Source organism: Gigantopelta aegis, chromosome 4 (genome assembly GCF_016097555.1).
Source record: "Gigantopelta aegis isolate Gae_Host chromosome 4, Gae_host_genome, whole genome shotgun sequence".
Taxonomy (NCBI): domain Eukaryota; kingdom Metazoa; phylum Mollusca; class Gastropoda; order Neomphalida; family Peltospiridae; genus Gigantopelta; species Gigantopelta aegis.
This window is the reverse complement of record NC_054702.1, coordinates 80,529,498-80,553,865: the sequence shown is the minus strand read 5'-3', so window position 1 is coordinate 80,553,865 and position 24,368 is coordinate 80,529,498. Positions and strand designations below refer to the sequence as shown.

At 32.6% G+C, this 24,368-nt stretch overlaps 1 protein-coding gene across 1 annotated transcript; it reads left to right on the top strand.

The window, feature by feature from the left end:
• Positions 1-41: 41 nt before the first annotated feature.
• LOC121371189 (transmembrane protein 62-like) lies at positions 42-23,486 on the top strand. The gene is made up of 14 exons (XM_041496896.1): positions 42-309; positions 5,340-5,451; positions 6,333-6,470; positions 10,412-10,457; positions 11,189-11,336; positions 11,765-11,889; positions 12,972-13,094; positions 14,019-14,171; positions 14,498-14,657; positions 15,384-15,494; positions 16,179-16,272; positions 17,323-17,436; positions 18,314-18,432; positions 20,603-23,486. The coding sequence occupies exons 1-14, from the start codon at positions 124-126 to the stop codon at positions 20,936-20,938; spliced, it is 1,965 nt and encodes a 654-aa protein (XP_041352830.1). The 5' UTR covers positions 42-123; the 3' UTR covers positions 20,939-23,486.
• Positions 23,487-24,368: the final 882 nt, after the last annotated feature.

Below are 24,368 nucleotides of genomic sequence, written 5' to 3'. Positions count from 1 at the left end.
ACATAACTCTTTGGAAATTAAAAGTTAATAAACGTCAACGGTTAGCAGACAGCAGAAATTCAGCACCGAAGGATCATAATCATATGTGAGGAAAATGAAAATCATTCCTCAACATAAACTAAAATGGGGGTATTGCACATGATTTTTGTGTTACTAGTGGGAGTTGCAATAATATTTGCTTGTATTGTTGATATTTTTGTACCCACTCCATACAATGCGATAAATAGAGATTCGGAACCCAGGAACCATTTATTTTCGGAGACCGTCACTGTTGGACCAGATTTTGAAAATATTTTTTGGTTTGTACAGGTAAACAATTAATAAATATCACATTTATAAATGTTCTGGTTTTTGTGTGCTTTGATTTATAATCAGTTGCAAATTATTTCATAGATAAAAGCATTTTAAAAACGGTGCAATATCACATGCAATTTCATCATTCATAATTGGGTTTAAAGTCTGAACCACATTGTTAACCACTATGAATATGATAAATTACTCTCCTACCATTAATTAATCATTACCATTAGATTTTCCCATACATTTTGTCCAAACACAGATCCTGAAAAATGCCATTACAATGCAGGTATTGAATTGGGGAATTGTTTTTTAGGATTCCGCCATTATCATAAACATGCATGATTTAATATAGATATTTTGGGAATTTCATATCAAAATCTTATGCTTCCGACCCCAAATATGAGATTTGCATTAGCATGGAATGGCGCTAAATTTACAGTTTGCAATAACGTATTCCATCTACTAGATTGTAACCATGTCATCGCAGCTGAGATTTATGGTATCAGGTCATTTCGCCCTTATTCTCAATCGCCCTGTGTCGTTTCGCCCTCTATACAGGGTTGTTTCGCCCTCTATACAGGGTTGTTTCGCCCTCTATACAGGGTTGTTTCGCCCTCATGTTTATGTTTGTGAATGATGAATAAATTTGTTTACGTGACTCTAGTTGCAAATCAAATATAGGTTATCAATTTGTAACCCATTATCAACCATAAACACTATTTATATGTATATGTTATTGTGTGCAATATTTTAAAGAACCCCTCCTCTCACACCATCCCAGTTCCTACGGGCCTGATATATTTTATATTAATAAGTACAAAGACTAGCCTACACAGTGATATTGTCGATAGGACATATTAGTTATAAAGTGCTTTGATGTGTGTGTATGTGTGTGCGTGTGTGTGTGTGTGGGGGACAGCTTTTTTGCAAATTTGCGAAATTGGCCTCTGTAATATCCATTGACGTGTCATGTTTACATCTATGCTGAAGAAGATTTATGATGAAATATTAAAAGGTCCATTTGCTTCAGTTTACATTAAAAAAAATGCTTGTATGCATTGTTGTGTCCTTATTATTAAAATAATGCGTATTTTGTTATTAAAATGTTTTAAAATAATGCGTGTTTTGTGCTTTTTTAAACAGATTTTAACTAAGAGTTCCCATTAGAAAATCACATACAGATGTAATCATAGAGCGAGAGAAATATTATTACATTTTCTGTGTTTTTCTTCTAATTAGGTCCATTTGCTTCAGTTTACATTAAAAAAGTCATTAAAAAGATATGTTTAAAAAAAAAATTGTTGTATGCTATATATGGCATTTTTGTTAAAATAATGCGTATTTTGTTATTAAAATATTTAAAAATAATGCATGTTTTGTGTTTTAAAAAAAAAAATATTTGTGAGAATATACTCGTTTTGGGTATGAGCTACCTCCACTGCAAATCTAGCCAAAATATTTCATCTATTAAGAAAGTTATGAATACTACCACATTGTTTGGTTGACGGCCTTTGTTTCTAATGAAATTCATTGTTTTTAATTAATAAATATATTAATTAATCTCATTAAAAATGATCCAGGTTTCTTGTGCTTTTAATAAGCAATCCGATGGTATTTACATTTTGCCTGTAGGTTGAAAACTGAAGGAAGTATGTCCGTTTTTTGTTTCAGTCAAAATTATTAAAATTATTGATTGATTATTGTGTTAAATAATGAATTAAGTGCAAACTTCACCAGTAGTTTGTGTGTTGAATGAACTACCTTCCCTGAAAGTTTCATTATAATCCAACCAATATTAAAAAAGTTGTGACATTTTGTGTGTTCAAAGTCGGCGTTAATTAATCGAAAAGGTCACAACTTTTCTTTTGTTTTAGTAGTAAAACGAAGCATAAAATGGGTGTGATTCGACATCTTCAAAATGTCATAACTTTTTTAATATTCATCCTACAGCAAACATTTAAACAGCATTTTAAACCTTGGTCCAGGCTCTGTTTAATGGTAGCTGATTGATATCTATCTATGCAGGTTGAATTTTTTTCTCACATACATATCCTTTCACCCCTCTTGTAGAATATTCCATAAAAAGTCAATGGCAGCCGGCACAAAATTAGTACATACTTTTTGACATGGTTATCATCTAGTATATGGAATCAATGTCATTGTAATTGTTTTTTCAAGATTTCTGTCTGGACAAAATGAGGGTAATATCTAACGAAAAATAAAGGTAGAAGCAATTTATTGTAGTTGTCAACATTTTGTTTCGGACTTTACGTTTAAGTCTACAACCTTGTTGCCTATTAGGTGACTATTGTGACAAAATTATGGGTAAAATTATTTTTATATACCAAATTTTGCATACTATAGTACCACCCCCAATACATAGGGGCGAAACGACTCATAATGGAGGACGAAACGACTCATTCTAAGGGCGAAATGACTCGGGGCGAACGGGAATAAGGGCAAAACGACTCGGGGTCGAATAGGAATAAGGGCAAAACGACCCGGATTCGAGATTTACTATCAAGAACGAAAAGCACAAAGTGTTTCAATGATATGTGTTTATTATACATAGCACCTCCCTGATACAGTGTTTACATAGGGAAGACAGTGGGGACAGCAGGCCATTACCAAGGTGTGCCTAAACAAATTTTTGATGGGGTGGGTGGGTATTTTAACAAACAAACTTCCAAAACAGATAAACATAAATCTACCTTTTTTTGAGGTATTACATATGTATGGATGCTTCAGTACTTGCTGGTTTGAGAGTGAGTTATGGCTTCTATACGGTACAAATAATTTGCCAAGATTTTATTTATTAATAATGAAATGTTCACAAATCTATTTAGACAATGTTTTCATGTTTATTTTATTTTTGTGATGTTAATTTTCTTTCAATTAGTATTTTTCTAATTGACATTTAACTATTTAAGAATTGATCACAATTATTTTTTGGGTCATGCAAGTATGAACTGAAAAACCCGATGTGCACACTGTATGACACTGCATCATTCAACATTAGAAGCCCAAGTTAAATTTGAACTAGTGCATCCTCATCTCGGAATTCTTGAAAGTCGTGTTTTATAAGATATGCAAAAGAAAAAAAAGAGCCCGTTAAATTCCACACTGCAAAAATAACCCCAATAAAATAATAATTATTATGTCTTCTACCACCACCTACCCCCACAAACGTACAGAAATATGGTGTGTGTTGTATCCCGCTTGGCCTCTTCGAAATACCAATCGCATATCATATGATATTATATCATCAATGAAAATAAATGTAAATTATGATGAATATTTACAACAATTAGTAAAAAGTATGTTTTATTGCGTCACAGCCACTGAGTGTATTTTGACAAGCATTTTGCTGATGTTGTCAGTGTAGTTGGCATTAATTTCCCCCACACTGAACGCAAATTTGTAAAATTTAATGTGCAAAAAGACCTGAAATCTTTTTAAAATTAACCAGAAAAGTTTTTAAATCTCTAATTTGCTTTGTAAAAATGCAATAAACTATAGTTATTATACCCAATAATAAAAATACATACTTTATCAGACTTGGATTCATAATAATTTCTTCTTATGGATCTGAGGAATTGATTTGTTTATTATTGATTACAGTATATATTAACTGCATACAGTATTTTCAAGAAGCATATGATGCAACAGTAAAATTAATTTTGCACTGATTTTAACATATTTCTCATGTAGTTTCGTGTTTAGATAATTGCAAAATGGGCCGGGTAAAATTCTCACTTTGGTCTGATCAGGAATAAAACGCGTAGGATAAAGGCTGCTGTTAGAACAAAACATTTGTGAATTTGGTGGCACACTAACTTCCACACACTAGTCTACAACGTTAATAGTCGCTAAATACACAGTAACCATATCTTGGAGGAAATTGTTTATTATCCGGACATTATTAAGTACCTATGGGCGCTCCTGCCAATCTCATAATTTTCAAAGCATTTTCGCAATGCTGACTTTTAATCACTGGTCATGTTAGCAAAAAGAGGTATTTTCTCTTGTATCAAGACCCTATAAAGTGTCTTATTTTAACAAAAGTTGGAAGTCTCTGGTTTTCTAGGGATCAGCTCCCAGAGTCCTGCATCGTGGCAAATATACATATCATGGAGATGAGGTGACAAATACAAATATGTATTCACGTCCATGAATACAATTTAAGTGAAAATGTTTTGCAGAAAGGAAAAAAAGTATTTATTTATTTATTTAAAGTAAAAACTGATTAATCATGGGTGGGTCTATTGTCTAGTCCAGAATCACGTTCTTTTTAAGGAGCACCAACATGTGCACATTTTCACAGGAAAGTGCAGCCGTTTAAGGCTGTTTTATTTTAATCAATTTAAAACCATATTTGTATTTCTAGAGTTCTTGTTAAGAATTATACACATTAAATTTATCAGCTATTTAAACGCTTGCATATTGAACTTACATTGCATACACTAAAAAACTATACATCATACATTTTTTTTGACAGAAGTGAAATCAGGGTACATATGCAGGGTACCAGTCCAATGCATTGAACAAAAAATATAGGTCTGGACATTATCAAAACAATCGAATCGTTATTGCATTTTGGTTAATTAGAAACATAAATTGTACAGTTAGCATTACTTCTATGTATTCGTGTATTTGGTTCAGCTAGTGATGAATACGAATGTTTTTCAGATGTTCATTTTTAGAATGCCTTGAGATATTGACTTGAAATTTTTTGTATAGCTTTATCATATACTACTGTTACAGATCAAGTTTGACTTTCATGGCAATTTACCTGTTTTTGACAAAGTTATGGCCCTTGAACTTAGGAGATATGAAATTATGATTCTTAGGAAAAAATTATTTGTAAATAAATGCATAATTTTAAGTAATACATATGCTAATGAGGTTGGAGATGTTTTGCTAATGATGCCAACCATTATTTTATTGGATATACTACCTAATTTATATCAAATATATATGTATGTATATAACTGTCAGTTTAATAAAGCTCTCACTAATGTTTATGTCATTTTGTTTAGATTACAGATATCCATATTAGCAAATTCAGAGACAGAAAGAGAGGACCAGATTTGATCCACTTTTGCCGTGAATATCTTAGCATTTTAAAACCACAGCTGGTAATTGTCACAGGTAAAGTGATACTATCATTTTTGCAGAGTTCCTATTTAAAGACATAAATTGCCATAGGTTGGGAGTAAAATTTACTGTTGTGTACATGGTGTACTAGTATTTAACAATATAATATGTACAACTATACATTATATTCTGTGGTCAGTTATCGACTAGTTATTACAAATTTCTATCTGACAAGCTTTTTGAAAATCAGGTAAGAGGCTTTCGAGCTTCACCTGTCAGTTGAGTCCAGTATTGTAGTTTGGCTGCAAATGTCACATGGTCCAGATTGTGTGTGTGGTTGATCACTTGTCAAAACTGTCTGGCATAGAAGCTAAAATTTCTCAGTTTTATTATTGTGCGTCAACATCTTTTACAAAGAAATTAGTTATATTTCCTTGACTGCAGCAGTGGTTATAATGAAGTGAAATAAGAATCAAAGTTGTGAACAAACTACATCACATTTGTGCACCTTACAGAATGCAACTGACAATTAAGCCCCCCACCCCTTCCTGTTACTATACTCGGAAAGCCGAAAATGCCTTACTTTAACACCTGAAAATTGAGTGAAATTCAAATATTTTTTCGAGGGAACATGTTCTTGAATCCCACTAACATGTTTGGGCCTTCAAGTACATTTATTTTCATCTTCCAAAATTAAAACTGCTCTTGTTTAATGATTAATAATTGTTTTGCAGTATGAATCTGTTTTTCATTTCCATTTCTTTAAGTAGCTTTTCAAATGTTTCACTAAAACACCTAATCAAAGATATTTGCTGTGGTGGTTTAATGCTTATATACATTGCTCACACTTTATCATTGTCCAAGCTTAAACTAAAAACTGTACTAAGCAAAATCTCAAAATAATAATCCTACATTTACCATTCACCTTTTTATAGGAGATTTAGTGGATGCCAGGAGTAAAGACACTACTGGTTCGAAGCAGTATATTGAAGAGTGGCAGGAGTACAAGAACGCTCTAACAGAGTGCAGCAAGTATTCTAACTCTCGGTGGCTGGATTTGAGAGGCAATCATGGTAATATTTTACACGTTATGTATTTAATTGAAGCTGCAAAATTGTATCGAATACTAGCAAATGATGACCATACTGGGTTCCTCCAGATAACCCCAGCAGGGTACTGATATACTCTTCAAATCACAAATTTTATTGTTATTAAAATACATTTGTATACAAATTTTATATGTATATATTACGATTATATTATAATTAAGTAATTATCACCATTATATTTAAGTATTACTGCGATTTTAATGATACACAGGAATTTTTTTTCGTTAGTATACATATATCAGCAATATTATCCTTAAATAGAGTAGTACAAAAATAATATAATTATATATTTTTTAATTCTTTGCAGACTAAAACAGAATATCCTTAAACAAACAAAATATTCTACACTAATAAGACAATAAAATGTTTTGTATAAAATCTGCTGGGTCTAATTATGTGTTATTGTTATACTATAAACCAACTACATACAATGCATGCTGGATTACTTTAGCGCAGCCTGAACGTTTTACCAGTTGATTGATTGAAAACATATTTTACTGCATAAATTTGCCAACTTACTATAGGCCCTCTCCTGTATACATACTATTTTTAAAATAAATCAAAAACCTTTTTTTTTGCCATACATGTATTATTTGTCTGTCAAAAGTACGGTGAACCAGTCATGTCTTCTGAACCTAAAGTGCAGTCTACACCATGTTTGGTGCGTCGTTGATGACTAATAGGACAATGTATTGCTGAACAGTTGTGGTTGTTTTTTATAATCATGTGACTGGTTGCGTACAGTTCTTTCACTAATTGTTCTTAATTCAGGGATGTTTCAGGATGTCAAGTCTTGTCATTTCCAAATGATTCCTTAGGTGTACTAGCCTGATATATGCATTTTGCAAACGTGACGTTACACGTAGGCTCCATAAATACAGAAGATCTGTAGTACTCCTAACCGTTGATAACATCTCTACAAACACTCTATGGTGTTCTGATGAACACTAATGAACATCAGTTCTAACAACAATGTTTTGTGCCATTCCAACTTTAAGCATACCAATCGTTAGAAGATATCCATTTTCTGAGAGGCGTGACATCATGTTGATGACAATCAGATACCAGCAAAAGTGTTTTTCTGAGTGATGAGAGGTCATACAATTGTTTTGCAGTCCAATGATAAGGAAAATGATGTCAACCAGGAGCACATGACCCAGAATGCGCTTAAGGCAAGCTGTACGCATAAAGTGTGAATAGCACATGCAACTGACAGAATACCTCTGAAATATACAAATTAAAAAAAAATTTATGGCCTGACTTCAAGTAAATAAAAGTTTGCATACATTCATTTGGGTCACAGGAACATTTCCCACTAGTATATATTGTATTCAAACCAATTACGTTTGACATAATAGAATGAGGATATTAAGGTTAAATTGAATACTGTAAACCGGATTAATATTGCGACATGTTTTTTTTTCAAATACGCACCTTGGTGCATGTTCGTGACATTTAAATTTCATGACTGACCGTTTGTATCTGTAAAAACAACCTAAATGGCTAATATTGCCTATATCAGTCTGGAAAAACACACCATATTGTCAGTATGTATGTATGTATACCCACAAATGACTGTTTGGTGAGATGTCGGGAATTAACATGCTTATATCGATATAATGTTCAAGCACGCTTGTTGGAAGCACAATTTCTGACCAGGGCCAGAAACTACTCAGAACGAGAGGGGGTGGCAGAGTGTATAAAAAAAAAAGAAAAAAAAAAAGGGTTGAAAATGTTTATACAAATGACTAGATAAAAATATTTAATTGGTGGTTAAATAATATTTATTTACAAGGAAGTTAAAAAGGGTTTATGCAAAAGGTTCAAAAAGGTTTTTACAAATGATTGCACAAAAAATTAAAATATTGACAATATAATTTAACTAGTTAATCAGGCATTTATGTCGGTGGCGAGAAGGAAAGTCCACCCCATTTTCAATGAATTTCCCTGGGCCCTCCCATCCACACAACCCTAGCATAAATGTAAGTGTTAGGAAGTGGAGATTGATGAATGTTATCACCTCTATATTAGCTATATCCATGTCATGAGCCCATGTGAAACTATGTGATTGAGGCTGTGACTAATCTTAAATCAAAAGGACCCTAGCTCTCCCTGTCACCTAACTTTTAACATAACCTATTGTTGGTGTGATTGTTATGAATTTATACAATGTCCAAAAAAGCAGTGTTTCCTGTTACTACATCAAACAATTGTCTTAGAAACCAAGTAAAGAGGATTACCCACTTGGCGTGATGCAGGAACACAGCTCATGCCTTTAGTTGTTAACAATTAACGTTTAGTTGCCAAAGATTGAGGTGGTGCTCATTAATAAATAGTAGAGAAAAAAGTACAACTTAAAGGAATGCTAAAGCAAGGCTTTTGGACTGGTGTACGTATTCAACGATACATAATGCACATTATTGCTTAAAATCAACATGTATAATCGTATAGTTAATTAATAAAACGGTTAAATGTGACGGCTATTATATATAACGGGCGCAGCCATTTTGTACCATCCCAGTGAATACGCCCTCTGGTGAGCTGGTAGTTACGTAATACAAAACGTGTCACATCAGGAATTAGTCTTTGAACTGAAGAAACAAAACATACCTGATTTTTGTGGATGCATCGCAATGTTCTGTAATGATATCCATCCCAGTAACACAGCAATGTGTATATGTGGTTTATTTTTCAATACAAAATAAACCACCGTTGTCAGAGTGTTGAAACTGTATTATATTTTATATATAAATTAACCCACGTACTGAAATAATAGTCGGAGTGTTTTCTTGGTTAATTGGTCTTTTCTTTCCGTGGCCTGTACCTGTGGTTCTTGATTGGCAGGTGTATATTTAGACGGTCCCTAGACACTGTGTCTAGACATACTAAAAAGACGTGCCTCTTTTATTAAGATCACAGGGTATTGTGTGATAACCTCAAATAGTAATGGACTTTACCAGCTTTATTACTGTAAGTAATTTTGTAAAACCCTTGATTAAGTAGACTTTCCCCATCTAAAATCACAAAACTGACCAATTACGTAGTGCCAGAGAAAAGAAAATTATCACTTGGGTATCGTGAGTGGTCGTTTTTTTGCTCGAACGTATCCTACCAATAGGCCTAATAATATGCATTTTTTCTTTGGATTTTTTAAAAGAAAAAAATACTATAACTACATTTCGTTATATTGATGCAAATTGAAATATATTTAGTTAAATAGTTTATTATACTATCAAGTCATTTATGTTGTTTTACAAGTCAGGTTGATGAAAGCGAAGCGCCTTGTCGTAAGTTAGAGCATTTGTTTACACTGTGCATAATAGAGAAGTTGGACCTGAGCTGACGTCACTTCACCCCAAGCTATACCACCGGACATCACAAAAACGAAACAAAATGGCTGCCCCCAGTTAGCAGGAATAATCATGGTTTTTTATTAATTCTAAAATTACACGTTTTTCATTTGTTAAAGTGTCAGTATGTGTTGGTGGTCTGGGTATGCATCTTTCCAACACATAAGGCTCTTGTTGGAGTTTAGTCTACCTTTAAGTTAGCTTGTTCAGTTACCTGTTATTTTTGCATTATTTTGAGTTTAATTTCCGGAATGAGAGTACTGAAAGGCAAACATGAAGTTTTTATGACATGTAGTATCTAGCAATTCAGAACAAAAAATGTGAGTAAATCGACATTAGTGGTCATGATTAGCGAAACAGAACATGTCTGTTACATCAGTAAATTGGTTTATTAGTTTATAGAAAATCAGGCACCACCTAAGCACACTCTAACCTGGAAAATAATGTGTGCGTATAAATTTCGCGACTTTAGGTTGAGTGCGAACGACACAAAATTGATACACACGTTATTTTTCTGGTTTACAATAGTAGTAATTCTTGTTTGTGCTTTTTCAGATGCATTTAATGTTCCAGAATTACGGAATCCACAAAATTTTTACAGGTATGTAATCGGACTCCTGAGAATCATTTTCTAGGCCTGCAGGTAAGAGTGCCTTGTTTCACGTAATGGCATCCCATTTGATGTAATGACATCATTTTTTTAAGGTTTATCAGAGGCGATGTTGTTTAATCAGAATAGAGAAAACTGTATAACACTATTAACAACCGAAAGTTTGTAATTGTAATATAATGTAATATTCTATAACTATCTATTAAGTAATTGATCTTTTATTTGTTTTGGACACATCATATGCTAGTTATTTGATGTAAGAAAGTGTTTATTGTTTTTAATTGGTTGTGTAAGGCAGTGTTTATTGGTTTTAATTGGTTGTGTAAGGCAGTGTTTATTGTTTTTAATTGGTTGTGTAAGGCAGTGTTTATTGGTTTTAATTGGTTGTGTAAGGCAGTGTTTATTGGTTTTAATTGGTTGTGTAAGGCAGTGTTTATTGGTTTTAATTGGTTGTGTAAGGCAGTGTTTATTGGTTTTAATTGGTTGTGTAAGGCAGTGTTTATTGGTTTTAATTGGTTGTGTAAGGCAGTGTTTATTGGTTTTAATTGGTTGTGTAAGAAAGTGTTTATTGTTTTTAATTGGTTGTGTAAGGCAGTGTTTATTGGTTGTGTAAGGCAGTGTTTATTGTTTTTAATTGGTTGTGTAAGGCAGTGTTTATTGGTTTTAATTGGTTGTGTAAGGCAGTGTTCATTGTAGATAATGTGACCATGTTTAAATTATAGGAAGTACTCGATGCAAGGTGGTGAACACATGACCTCTTATCTGCACCAATACACCACATACTTTGGCAAGTACTCCTTTATAGCTGTGGATGCCTGTCCTGACCCAGGGCCTAAACGGCCATTTAACTTCTTTGGTCAGCTCAACGAAGTGAGTATATTTTTAATTTAATAAAAATGTGAAATGGAGTGTTTGCTAAAATGTGCATCTGGAAAGAAGACATATGGTTAATGAGGCCTAAGACTTATAATGTTGAGATAACTTGCATTACACTTTACGCATGACTCACAATTCATTTGCAACTCTGTACTGTTTCATTTTCTGCATATGTATGAACTCAATGGTAGAACCTTTTTTTTAATTTATAAAATTTTTGTGACACTTTGATAACAAGTAACTCTTTCGTACACATAAATGGCGGGTTTTTTTTTAGCAATAAATAAATAAAAACCTGGTGAATTTTAAAAAATGGGGACTCATGTATTGCACAAATCATTGTTTCAGAATTTGGTAGAATTTTTGAGAAATACAAATACTAGGAATTAGTTTCTTAATAAGATTTTATTATCTTGGAAAAGGACAGAGTTCAACAGCTGATAAGATATGCCGAGCAAAGTGAGCAGAGCAATATGACAATATGGTTTGGTCACTATCCAACATCGTTCATTGTACAGGATCCACCAGGCATCAGGCATGTTATGAGGTATGACAGTAATAGTTATCTTAATATATAGCGGTTTGTTTACACACAGGCTCTGACAGTAGTCATTTTTGATATGATGATCATGATATATCTGTTCTCGTGATATATCTGTTCTCGTGATATATCTGTTCTTATGATATATCTGTTCTGTGATAATAGCCATCTATAGTTAAGGTCATGTTCACAATTAAGCAATCAGCAAAGCCTTCTCAAGAAATCTAATGAAAGTTATTCCCAACCAGTTTGTACTTACTGCATATTACTCATAGAAATCCCTTGAATAAAACATGAAGACTGTATTAAAACTATCTTGAGCAGTTTTACAAACAACAGGCATGATAAACGTTTTTTTTTTTTTATTTTTTTTTTTTTTAGGTCTTATAACTAAAAAATCACCATTTTGACAGAATATAATCAAACAGTTTGAAATTGAAAATTCATGATACATTACATCGAAACAGCCAGTTGTATAATAATATATAGTTAAGCTTTTCAGATGCAATGCATTGGATATAGTCTGTTTACAAAATACGGTTGGTTATAATTTTGATCAGGATTTTAGGAAAGAAGTTAATCTTTTATTGTGATAGAGGACACCTACTGCTGACTCAAGGGCTACTCTTTTCATTTAGCAAAGCAGTTGTATTTTATATTTGCATTTCTAGAGAATTGCTATCACATACAACAATCTTAACTTTCTTTATGATGTACCAGTGCTAGGGCAGTAAATAAGTTTGAGTTGAAAAAGATGTTTAAACCTGGGTTTTGAATATATGTAAGAAATAGAATACCACATTTGTGTCTGTTAGATACCATTTATCTCACAAGTCATTGTTTAAAAACGTATCCAACACACTTTCACTTGTTAAATAATTTTAAAACAACTTGTATAAAGATAAATGGTATCTAATGGTCACTCATGTAGAATTCTTTTTGTACAACTTAATGTACCTTAATGTAATATTTTATTGCATTTATTTTAATTCACATTCATTTATATTTTAATAATGTGTAATATTATTGAAGTATGTATGCTTTCTGTTTAAATCTACCATCATTTTTTTCCCATTTGCTGGTGTTAGGAATGGAATTGTCTATCTTTGTGGCCATCTACATACCCTGGGTGGATTTGTAACTGACATGTACACAAGGCAGAAGACAGGGACCCTTGAGCTTGAGTTAGGAGACTGGCGTGATAACAGAATGTAAGTCTTCAATTTGTATAGATAGTCAACATTTTGGTCAGAGACTGACGTGATAACAGAATGTAAGTCTTCAATTTGTATAGATAGTCAACATTTTGGTCAGAGACTGACGTGATAACAGAATGTAAGTCTTCAATTTGTATAGATAGTCAACATTTTGGTCAGAGACTGACGTGATAACAGAATGTAAGTCTTCAATTTGTATAGATAGTCAACATTTTGGTCAGAGACTGACGTGATAACAGAATGTAAGTCTTCAATTTGTATAGATAGTCAACATTTTGGTCAGAGACTGACATGATAACAGAATGTAAGTCTTCAATTTGTATAGATAGTCAACATTTTGGTCAGAGACTGACGTGATAACAGAATGCAAGTCTTTAGTTTGTATAGATAGTCAACATTTTGCTTTATTGAATGATTTTACCAAAAAATCAAGTGCAAGTATCATGATCAAGTAAAATTAAATACAATATTCAATTTACATTAATTTTACTATTTATTCAGACTGGCAGCGAGATATTTATTTTATGCAAACAATACTGTGAGAAATATATAAACATTTTAATTATTTTATCCAACTGAAATTTGAAAAAGTTTTATTTTCATTTTATCAGGTATCTTCTTTTTTATTATTATTATCTGTTAATTTCAGTTTTAAAAATACAACTCAAATGTGTTTGGAATAAAAGTAGAAAAGAGATTTAAGTTCCCGAAAGCACAAAATACATTTAATCAATTATTAATTAATCATTGGTTCATTAACTGATTGATAACAGGTTTTTTTCAGATTTTTCCCTTCTAAAAATAATATATTGGGTCAGCTGACATTTTAAAAAGAAAACTTTGTAAAATAGGTTTTTTTTTTATATTTAAGAAAACATAAGCAGATTAGAAATAAAAGTCATACATTTTCCTTTTTAGGTTTAGGGTTTTGGTAGTTGACCATGATCTTCTGTCTTTTGTGGATGTCCATCTTGGTGACTGGCCTGTTATTTTGATTACCAACCCAAAGAATGCTCAGTTCCATTCTCCATTTGAATCCATAGAAAGAATCCAGCTGTCCACTCACGTGAGGTCAGTATTAGTCTTTTATTGATTAATTTTGTCTCTGTCAAAAGAGAAATAAATTGAATTTTCTTTTTTCTAAAGCTATGAAAATCATTAGTTTTATATAGTTCCATAAATGTTCGTAGCTTACATGTACATGTACAACAGATCAAACAGTTCTTAATGTAAATATAAAGTTATCAAAATATGTGATCTTAAAAATATAGAGTACTTTGATTACACTGGATATGCTAGCTAATATATGATGAATATAGAGGTGTGTATATATATATATATATATATATATATAATTTTTTTTATTATTATTTATTTTTTTTTTTTTTTTTTTACAGAGTGTTGGTGTTCAGTCACTTAAAGATATTATCAGTGTCTGTTCACATTGATGATGATATTCTTGGAGAGGCTAAACATGTAAATGGGCCGCTATATGTTATTAAGTGGAATCCAGCCATATACACTGTGGGGCTGCACACCATTGAAGTCACAGTTAAAGTAAAATATTTTAAAGTTTTTACCCCTGGGAACTAGCGTTTAATTATTTCATTCCTGTTTATGCATGAGACAAGTCACAGTTCAGTGACATAATTATTTGGATTATCTACCATTTTGACCCACAAACTATATTACTGTTAGTATCTGTTCAAAGTATAAAACGATCAGGAATACTTCATGAGTGGCTGTAACATACCATTTATCTATGAGTTGTTTTGAAACATATTATCAATGAGCAAAAGTGAATTGGATATGTTTTGCAACAATGAGTTAATACTTATATGATAATGGTATGTAATGTACACAGGTGTAATATTCTATTTGTTACATATCCGCAAAAAACAAGTTTCACTTAAACATTTAACTTGTAAATCAAAGATATAAACTGTATGTTTCACTTGTCCAGAATGCACATTTTGTCAGTTCTTACTTTTTTCTTGTAAATAACATAAAAAAGTGCTTGAATTTTACCAGAAAATCACATGTTTCGATTTAAATTGTTTATTAAATTTTATTATAATTATTGAACTGACACAACTCTTGAATTACTAACAACTTGTAATAATTTTGCGATTTACAGTAGTGGGTACTTAAATGTTTTCTAAGAGAGAAAAAGAAAAAGAAACAGAATAAAAAAATAAAAAAGTATATTACTTAAAACAGATGAGTTATATACATGTACACTGTAAGTGTGATAATAGTTTTATTACTTCTATTTTTGATCAGGATAGCGAAAGCAATACTAAAACGGTGTTGCAGCCCTTTTCTCTAGATGGATCTGCACCTGAATTTTCTCTCATTCCTCGTATGATTTTGATGATGAATATTTTTACGGTTGTAAGTTATCTATTCTTTTTTTTGTTGTAAAATTAGATATAGTCTAAGAATAAAAATCTATATCAGAGCTAGCTCTGGATAAGCAGAAAATTTCACCAAATTATCTTCTAAACTTAAAAAAGGGCAGAAACCCAATTATCTTCTAACAAATTATCATTTATTTCATGAAATTATTTTGCCAAATTAAAATAAAATTTGACAATTGTTTTTGAAATTCACAATTGGCGAATTTGGCGAGTGCCAGAGTTAGCCCTGTATATCTATGTCTATATCCATATCTAAATCTCTATACCTATACCTCAGGGAACATTTTGTTTTCAAAATCTTGATTAGTGGTATTTCTAGTCAGTTGAAAATTGATTAGCAACTACTGTTTAATGTTTTAAAATTATGTTGTGATCTCTGAAAATTGCATAGCGAATTGCGACACGATACTGAACTAAGTGTTATCTATACCTTTACCTATACCTATTTCAATATAGATAATTCTAATATGAGCTATACAACAACAAAAAAAGAAGTTATATGGCAATATTTAGAGTGACTTACAAGAATCTCAATATGGGTACTTAATATTGGTTATGAGACAATAGAACATTGTTGGGACATAATATATAAGAAATTAGCAATAACATGAACGTCATCTGTATTTTTAACCACACGTCATATGTTATTTTATTTCAGGGTAAATTCATATTTGCAGTGATGGTGTTTGCTTACATACTGCTACTTGGATTTTTAAGGCAGTCAACAAACATTAGAAATTTCTTTTTGGATGGTAAGCGTAAATATGTTTGTTAGTTTGGTTACACCATCAAATTAACTCAAATTCTCTCTGGGGTTTTTCAAGGGCAAAAAGTTACAAATCCTATATTGGCATTTGTCAAAGATTAGCATAGGACAAGAATTTGCCATATGAACTTAGTTTAGGCTTCTATAATGCAGCTATTGTATTGGCTAATATCATATCATTGTGTAGAATATTACAAAAGTCTGGATTTTGATAGATAACAAAATTATATTGTTAAAGGTTATAAAAAGGTGTGAGGTCCTCAAGTAAAAGCTACACGAGTTTAAGAGTCACCTGCAGTATTATTGTTTATAATCACATTTCAACTAAATGGATGGAAATACTGTGAGTAAAAACAATTCTGTGTGGCAAAAAAAAGAAAGAATAAAAGTACATGTTGTACATAGGGATAAAATCAGAGCAATTGGTAAAGATCCTGAACAGTAATAATTAAAGTTTTTGAAATAAAGTTGAGGGTTTCGGGAGTTTTTAAAACCTTTTTTAGAATGCATGTAGATTTTGCCAATGTGTCCATAGTTTGGGAACACTTGGTATGTATCATTTTATCAACTATATTTTCAGATTTAACAGTGAAAACCATCAGGCTAGTAAAAGACCTAAATTAATGTGCCTAGACTTACTAAATTATTAAATAATTTGCTTTTGAATCTATTGAAGACTATATCAGGCCTCTAATTTGGCAAATTATAAGATAAGTGTCTTAATATAACACAACAGCACCCAAGCAAAATAAAGAATGTGAACCGTTTCATGTTGTCACAATAAAACAACTGTCAGGAGTTGTGTTCGAGTATGATGACTAAATTAGTAACATGGAAAATAAGGCCAGGACAATTTGGCCATAAAACTGTTTAATTTTCAGGGCACTATATTGAAATATGACTAGGAAACGGGGACTATTTGCCATATGACTGCTGTTAAATTCAAGCCCAACTATAATGGCTGTTTCTGCTGAAACATTGTATTATTAATTTACACCTATATTTACATTTTTACAAAATTGTAATATATTTTCAGGTGGTGGTACTGTATATTACCTGTTCAACCGGTGGCTGTGGAAGTTGTGGCTTACCTCAAGAATAAACCTTACTTACTACTCTCTGCTGGGCAGTGTTCTTTACATTACATTTGGTATGATCTGCATGAGTATTAGAATAACAGTGCTTTTTCATGTATCATTGCAATAAAATCGGTCTATAAAGACCACTTAAGCAGATTTACAAAATAATATCTTCAGGAAGAGTTACCTTTTATATACGGGTTAACATAGATGTATATTTATGGAGAATGGATATACCTGTAGTTGTCTTTAAAACAGGTGGTTGTGATACAGAGTGCCCTTTACAACAGAGCCAGCTACATATATCTCTGTTATATAAGTACAGTTTAGTTAAATAGTTAATCTAGTAAACAACTGCAGTCAAACATGTACTAGCAGTCACCTGGTTAAGAGACCACTGTTGTACCAGTAGTTTTTTGCAAAGTCTGCATTACCATTCTGAGTACTGTGTATAAAGGTTATTTCATGAACATATTTACAACAAAACTTTATGTAACAAGTTTATGGCTTGTTTTAGTTTCATGGCAAGAGCACAAAACAGTTTTTAAATGAGACTCATAAATTGAGTACAGCATATAATTGAGTGTTAATGTGTATAAGGAAGGAAGGAAATGTTTTATTTAATGATGCACTCAACAAATTTTATTTATGGTTATATGGCATCAGACATATGGTTAAGGACCACACTGATTTTGAGAGAGGAAACCCGCTGTCGCCACTTCATGGGCTACTTTTGTATACACCATCCCACAGACAGGATAGTAGATACCACAGCCTTTATTACACCAGTTGTGGAGCACTGGCTGGAATGAGAAATAACCCAATGGGACCACCGACAGGTATTGATCCTAGATTGATCGCATATTAGGCGCTGTACCACTTAGCTACGACGTCCCACCCCTAAATAATGTGTATAATGACCATAGACATGTTCATATTTGTTTACAGGTCCATGGTTTGCTGGTGAAATGCTTGAAGGGCATACAGGAGTGGTGTTTGTGTGGGGAATCTTTGTCAAAGGCACTTTCCTGCCTGGGAGTCATACCTTCTTCTATGGAATTTTTCAGGTATCTTGTACAGCTTTTTTTTTTTTTTTTTTTTTTTTTTTTTTTAGTTTCAACATTGCCAGTATTAGTAATTGAATCACTTTGGGTTTTTATTTTTTATTATTTGGTTTGTTAATACAAAAAATCCCATTAACTAATGTTAAAACCTGGAATGGAACTTATTATGGAAGCCAAGCTTGATGCAAGAGTGTAAAACTAAATAATATGTTCTAATCAACGTCTTTTATTTTTGAACATAGTCAGTATTAGTCAGTAATTGGATCACTTGGTATTGATGTTATTTGGCTTGTAAATACAAATAACATGGAAATTAACTAAATTATGTAAAAACCTTAAAACTTGGAATGTGAGCAAAGTTTGATGCAGGGGTGTAAAACTATAATTATATTCTAATCGTCATCTTTTATTTTTTAACATTGCCAGTATTAGTAATTTGATATTACAGTGAAACTCCTCTATTAAGACCACCTGTGGGACTTACGAAAATTGGTCTTAATAATGGGGTGGTCCTATTACCGAATTACTAACATTTAGAAGGTTTTTAAAACAGTCCAGTCTCGTACATGTTATAAATGTCACATGAAGCGTAACCCGAAACAATGTCAGGCAACTTTTCCATCCACTTCGCGACATCCTCGTCTGAAACGCTGGCACTTTCTCCACTGATTATTCCAAAGGCTATATTGTGTCGTTGCCTGAATCTGTTTAATCAGCCATTTGAAGCCTTAAACTCACTTTCTGCAATTCCAAGTTCAGTTGCATATTTCAAAGCTTTCATTTTTAACATGGGGCCTGAAATCGGTACATCTTGACTGCGCATGCGTTGAAACCATTCCCACATTAATGTATTCAGCTGTTCTACAGGAGAACGTACACATAAACGTTTTCGATCATTATCTTTATTTTTCTCGTAGCCATCCAAAATCTCTGGCTTTCTTTTCAATATTAACTGTACTTGCGTTTTTCCGATACTGAATTTCTCTGCAAGCGTGAGTTGACGTTTTCCTGGACTGTCATTTATTAAAGTAACTTTTTGTTTCAAAGTCAATTCACAGCGTGATTTACCCTTTTTGGGGGTTCCCATTTCAAACGTTGATATTACCTCTGCCGATATAACGGAAGAAATACAGCATTCGTAGTGTTTACCGTTTACCTCACTTCGACAGGGTCAAATAAAAAAAAAAAACACAACTCACTTTGTGGCCTCAGTCATTACACATCTCAATAACGGATAACAACACTTCTTTTGTTTCCTAGTGAATTAGTCGGTAAATTGTGTCCTAATTATCATTAACACATTTTATTAGACTCGGTAGATTTAGGCTGTATCTTCGAACAACAGGTACATAAGCATTAAACACGTGTCATGCCGACTTCTGACCTGTATCGTTTCTTTCAACATCAAACGTGATTATAGCGACTTTCCGCTGGAATGGCTATTGCAATTTGTATAGACAGTTTATTGGTTACAATGCTATTTAGTTGACGCGTGGAATGCCTGTTCTCGTAATCCGAATGAGTGTCGGCTCTAGAGTCTGATGACTGGCTTGCAGCCAATCAGCGCGTTACATCGCTTCATTAATATTAATCAGTTGACAATGTTTTCCGGAAACTGAAAGTTGGTTATGTGAACAGATTGCGATGGGCGGTTTTTCAACGACTTAAACGTGTATCTCTCTTTAACAGTTTTAATTCATTTCAAAAGACAGAACATTGGTGTTTACTTTACTTCCTGTTACCTGTTCCAGTCTCGGCTAAAACAAAGCAAGCATTAAATTTATATCAGTTATTGTTGAACAGCCTTGGGAATGAACAAATATGAGATATTGATATCGTAGTTTGGTCGCACTGGCGGGGTCGAAATATAGGCAAAACGACGATTGGGACTGACTTTACTGGTCGTAATCCGCAATAGCAGGGTGGTCTGAATACCGGGTAATTTTTGCTATTAAATATGAAGGAAATATTCCGGTCTTCTAAAAAGTGGTCTGTTTAGTGGGGTGGTCTTAGAATCGGGGTGGTCGTTAGGTGGGGTTTTACTGTATTTGGTTTGTAAATACGAAAATCCCCCATGGAAATTAACTAATGTTAGACGTTTTATGGAAACAAAGCTTTATTCATGAGTGTAAAACTAAAACATATGTTCTAATCGTCATCTTTTATTTTTCAGATGATAACTTTCAATATTCCTCTTCTACTATTTGTAAGCAATACCGTTGACCTGCTGTACATTGCTAGTGGCAATCTGAAGGAGATTAAAGCCAGGCAGATCGGCAGATGGCAGAAATTCCTACAGCTGGATGTGCCATTCCTGACCATGCTGGTGTTTCAAGCTTACATAACACTCACAGAATTTCCAAGAGCATATGGGACGAAAGCTTTAGTCCTTGGACCAGTCAGGACAGGATCCTTGATTCTTGCTGTTATTTTACACTACTGTTTGTTTCGTTTACCACTGAAAAGCCCCAGTATTTGTCCTGCAAACAGATTTACCTATAGTTCTTAATATATTTTAATTTTTTTAAATTTGTTTTTAATTTATACATTATGTGCTTATATAATGTTGATTTGTGAATTTTTTTACACACTCCACCTTTGTTATTGTACCCATGTGTGTAAGATATTTTGAATCCTAAAACACATTAGTGCATTTACACCAAGTGTTTATTTTCTTAATATTTCTGATCACGTTTGAAATGATGGTTGTAGTGTGATTTATTTTTACTTCATTAGTTGAAGAGTGTCTTGTCTGTCATAACCCATATAACAGCAGATGGTTATCACTGGGTCTATCTGGCAAGAATTTTGAGATGATTTTTTAAAGTCCAAACTTATTGTGCCATTCTTCACTCACTAGTCTATTTATGTTACAATTTTATCTTAGTCATTAGTGGTTTAGTAATTGCCAGGTTTGCTTTATTTTTTAATCTCATAGTGGGTTTTGTTTTTCAAGTCTAATGAAATTAAAACCTGCATGAATGTTTGTTTTTTAAAGCAGATAGTTCATGTTATTATATCAGAGATTTATCTAGGCATTCTGTGGTACCAAACATGGGTCTCTTTCCAAAACCAAGTGGCACTGAAAATTCCCAATTTCCATACTAAATATTCCCAATTTGGTGTGTAAACATTTATTTACAATTGTATCTCCTCAGACGGACCAATTTAACAAGTAAATAATTGTTGCAGAATCCCACAGAACAACCATTAACAGCAGCTGTACTTGTGCTTTCGAAGATGCAAAATGTATGGGACACCTCATTATTCGGTGACCTGAAAACATTTCCAGTGTTACTAATTTCCCTCAGTCCTATAGGCAATGGGACCCATCAAACAAAAACAAAACAAAACACCTCCCTTCCCTCCAAAAAACAAAACCAACAACCCCCCCCCCCCCCCCAAAAAAACCCAATAGTTAAAAAATGCAGTTATATTTTTACATAAAATATGAGAGTTTGGTACATTAACTCAGAAATTACAAGGGAAGCAATTGCCCACATCTTATTAAAAAAAAATCTCTTCTCCACAACTTTTGCTCACATTATTAGATTATTTATTATAAATTGTTATATTTATATATTTATTATTCATGAAAAGTTTTACTTTGTATTATTTTGATATTCAAAAATAATTTGGTTTTTTGTTTTGGTGTACAAATTATTGCATATTCCATACGTTGTGGAAGTAATTCTTTCTGCTATGTCCGTGCAAGATCTTTGCCATTGGAATTTAGTCCACTTAATCAATTAAACCAGTAAATGCTTTTCAACTAAAAATAAAGGATAATCTGTGATGAACGCCATTGATCAGTTAAAATTGCCCTCTCTTTTTTTAATGTCATACCTAGTTAAATGGGGGCAGGATTCACCTCAGTCGGATCCATTCAGCTGATTGGGTTTTTTCTCGTTTAAACCAATGCACCACAACTGGTCATCGGCTGTGGTATGTGGTTTGCTATTTATGGGAAAGTGCATATAAAAAAAAAATGCTTGCTGCATTTCAAAAAATGTAATGAGTTTCCTCTAATGACTAAGAGTCAGAATTACCAAATTTTTGACATCAAATAGCCAATGATCAACGTGCTCTAGTGGTGTCATTAAACAAAACAAACAAACAAAAAACCTATTTAAACATTAAAGCCAAAATGATCTTTTAAAAGCTAATTAAATAAAGGTAATTTTTTAACATTTCAGCTTTGTGAAAAATATTTGTTTAAAAAGAAGAAATAATCATGCCCTGGCTATTAACTGAACATTAGTCCACCTTTTGTTTTTAAAGTACATTGTACTGCCATGTTGATTTATAAAGGAAACTATTTACAGGCAAGGTTCATTCCTATATGTGTTCAGTACATAAAAATTAATTTCCTGGAACACATTGTTGTCCATGCTTCATTCTGTGTGGTCACCATCATGATTTGTGTATGAATCTAAATTTTTCATTGGTTCAGAATAATTCGATGGAACGTGGAGCCATTAAACTGTACATCACTGGATAATAGGACATATTCCATAAGTTCCTTCATGTTTTAAATGTCGTGCATGCACATCAAGGTCATAATTATGTTGTATTTGGTTTTTTAAACTCTTCAGTTTTAAACATTTTGTTAGCATTTAATTATCTGTGTATGTATATTCACTGTCAAAATATCCTTTCAGAGAGCACTGCTAGTTTGACAGATATTGTTGTTTTCACATTAAGAAAAACATGTTTTAAAGTTACTGTGATTTATTGCAGTGCCAAAAATATGCACATAGAATAGGTAACACCAATTTTGTGATGTGTACCAGATGAAGATGATGTCTAGTTGTCTCGTGTGATTTGTCACCTCTACAAAATGTGGTTTATGCACTATGTATTTAAAAAATATGGATCCTCTAAAAAACATTTTGTTATAAAATTTCAAATTTGTAGAATATACTTAAAATTAACTGAAATGTGTTGGTGCATTTGAACAAAATTGAATCCATTTATGTGTTTTTTTAGCTTTTGATAGTTATGTCTACAGTGTACTAAAAGTTAGCTGCTGAATAAAAGTGGACTTTTCCTGGCAAGATATTTTTTTTTTGGTCAAATAAAATCAATGAGTTATGTGTTATTATTTATAGTGTTCAAAAACAAAAATCTATTTTATCTAAACATCTGTCTTGAGCTTGAGACTATACTCATATACGAGTCTGGACTCAAATTGAGTATTTTGTATTTAATTAAGGATTGTTGTTATTTCTTTTACGTTTATCAGGGTATAATTAAATTTCCGTTAATTCATTAGAGCATAACGTCAACCCATTGGTCCAGACGTAGCAACGGGAGTTTGTTCAATTCTTGATGAATGTAAAAATTGCATCGTCAGGGAACATCTTATCTGATGACGTCATTTTATTTGGGCAACTTGTCTTATTTAGCATTACTGTTTATGGACCAAAAATAATTCAAAATAAAATAAAAAGTTTTTGTGTTATTATTAGCAAGTATGATTCTAATTTAATTATAAAAATTGTCTGTTATTTCTTTTGCGTTCATCAGGGTATGGTATGAAAAAAAAAAAAATCATCTGCAAACATGCAAGAACAGCTTTGCCGATTCACACAGTTTGCGGATATTTTTTTTCATACCCCGATGAACGTAAAAGAACAGACAATCCTTAAATGAACCAAAAAAATCATCCGCAACCTGTGTTTACATTTATTAGTCCCCTACCAGTCCAACCAGAGGGAACTAACTATAGGTTGCATCTCCATCCTGTCTGTTTGTCCATCTGTCATCCCACATAGTTTTCCAGATGTTTTTTTAGAATGCCTTGAGATACTGAACTGAAATTTTGTGTATAGCTTTATCATGTACTGTTACAGGTCAAGTTTGACTTGCATGGCGATTTACTCATTTTGGCAGAGTTGTGTGTATAGCTTTATCATGTACCGTTACAGATCAAGTTT

Bases quoted from the DNA above. Each gene is read 5' to 3' on its own strand.
- LOC121371189 (XM_041496896.1), top strand. From the start codon at position 124: ATGGGGGTATTGCACATGATTTTTGTGTTACTAGTGGGAGTTGCAATA. The intron at 310-5,339 runs GTAAACAATTAA...CATTTTGTTTAG, and splicing joins ATATTTTTTGGTTTGTACAG to ATTACAGATATCCATATTAG. The intron at 17,437-18,313 runs GTATGATCTGCA...ATTTGTTTACAG, and splicing joins TGTTCTTTACATTACATTTG to GTCCATGGTTTGCTGGTGAA.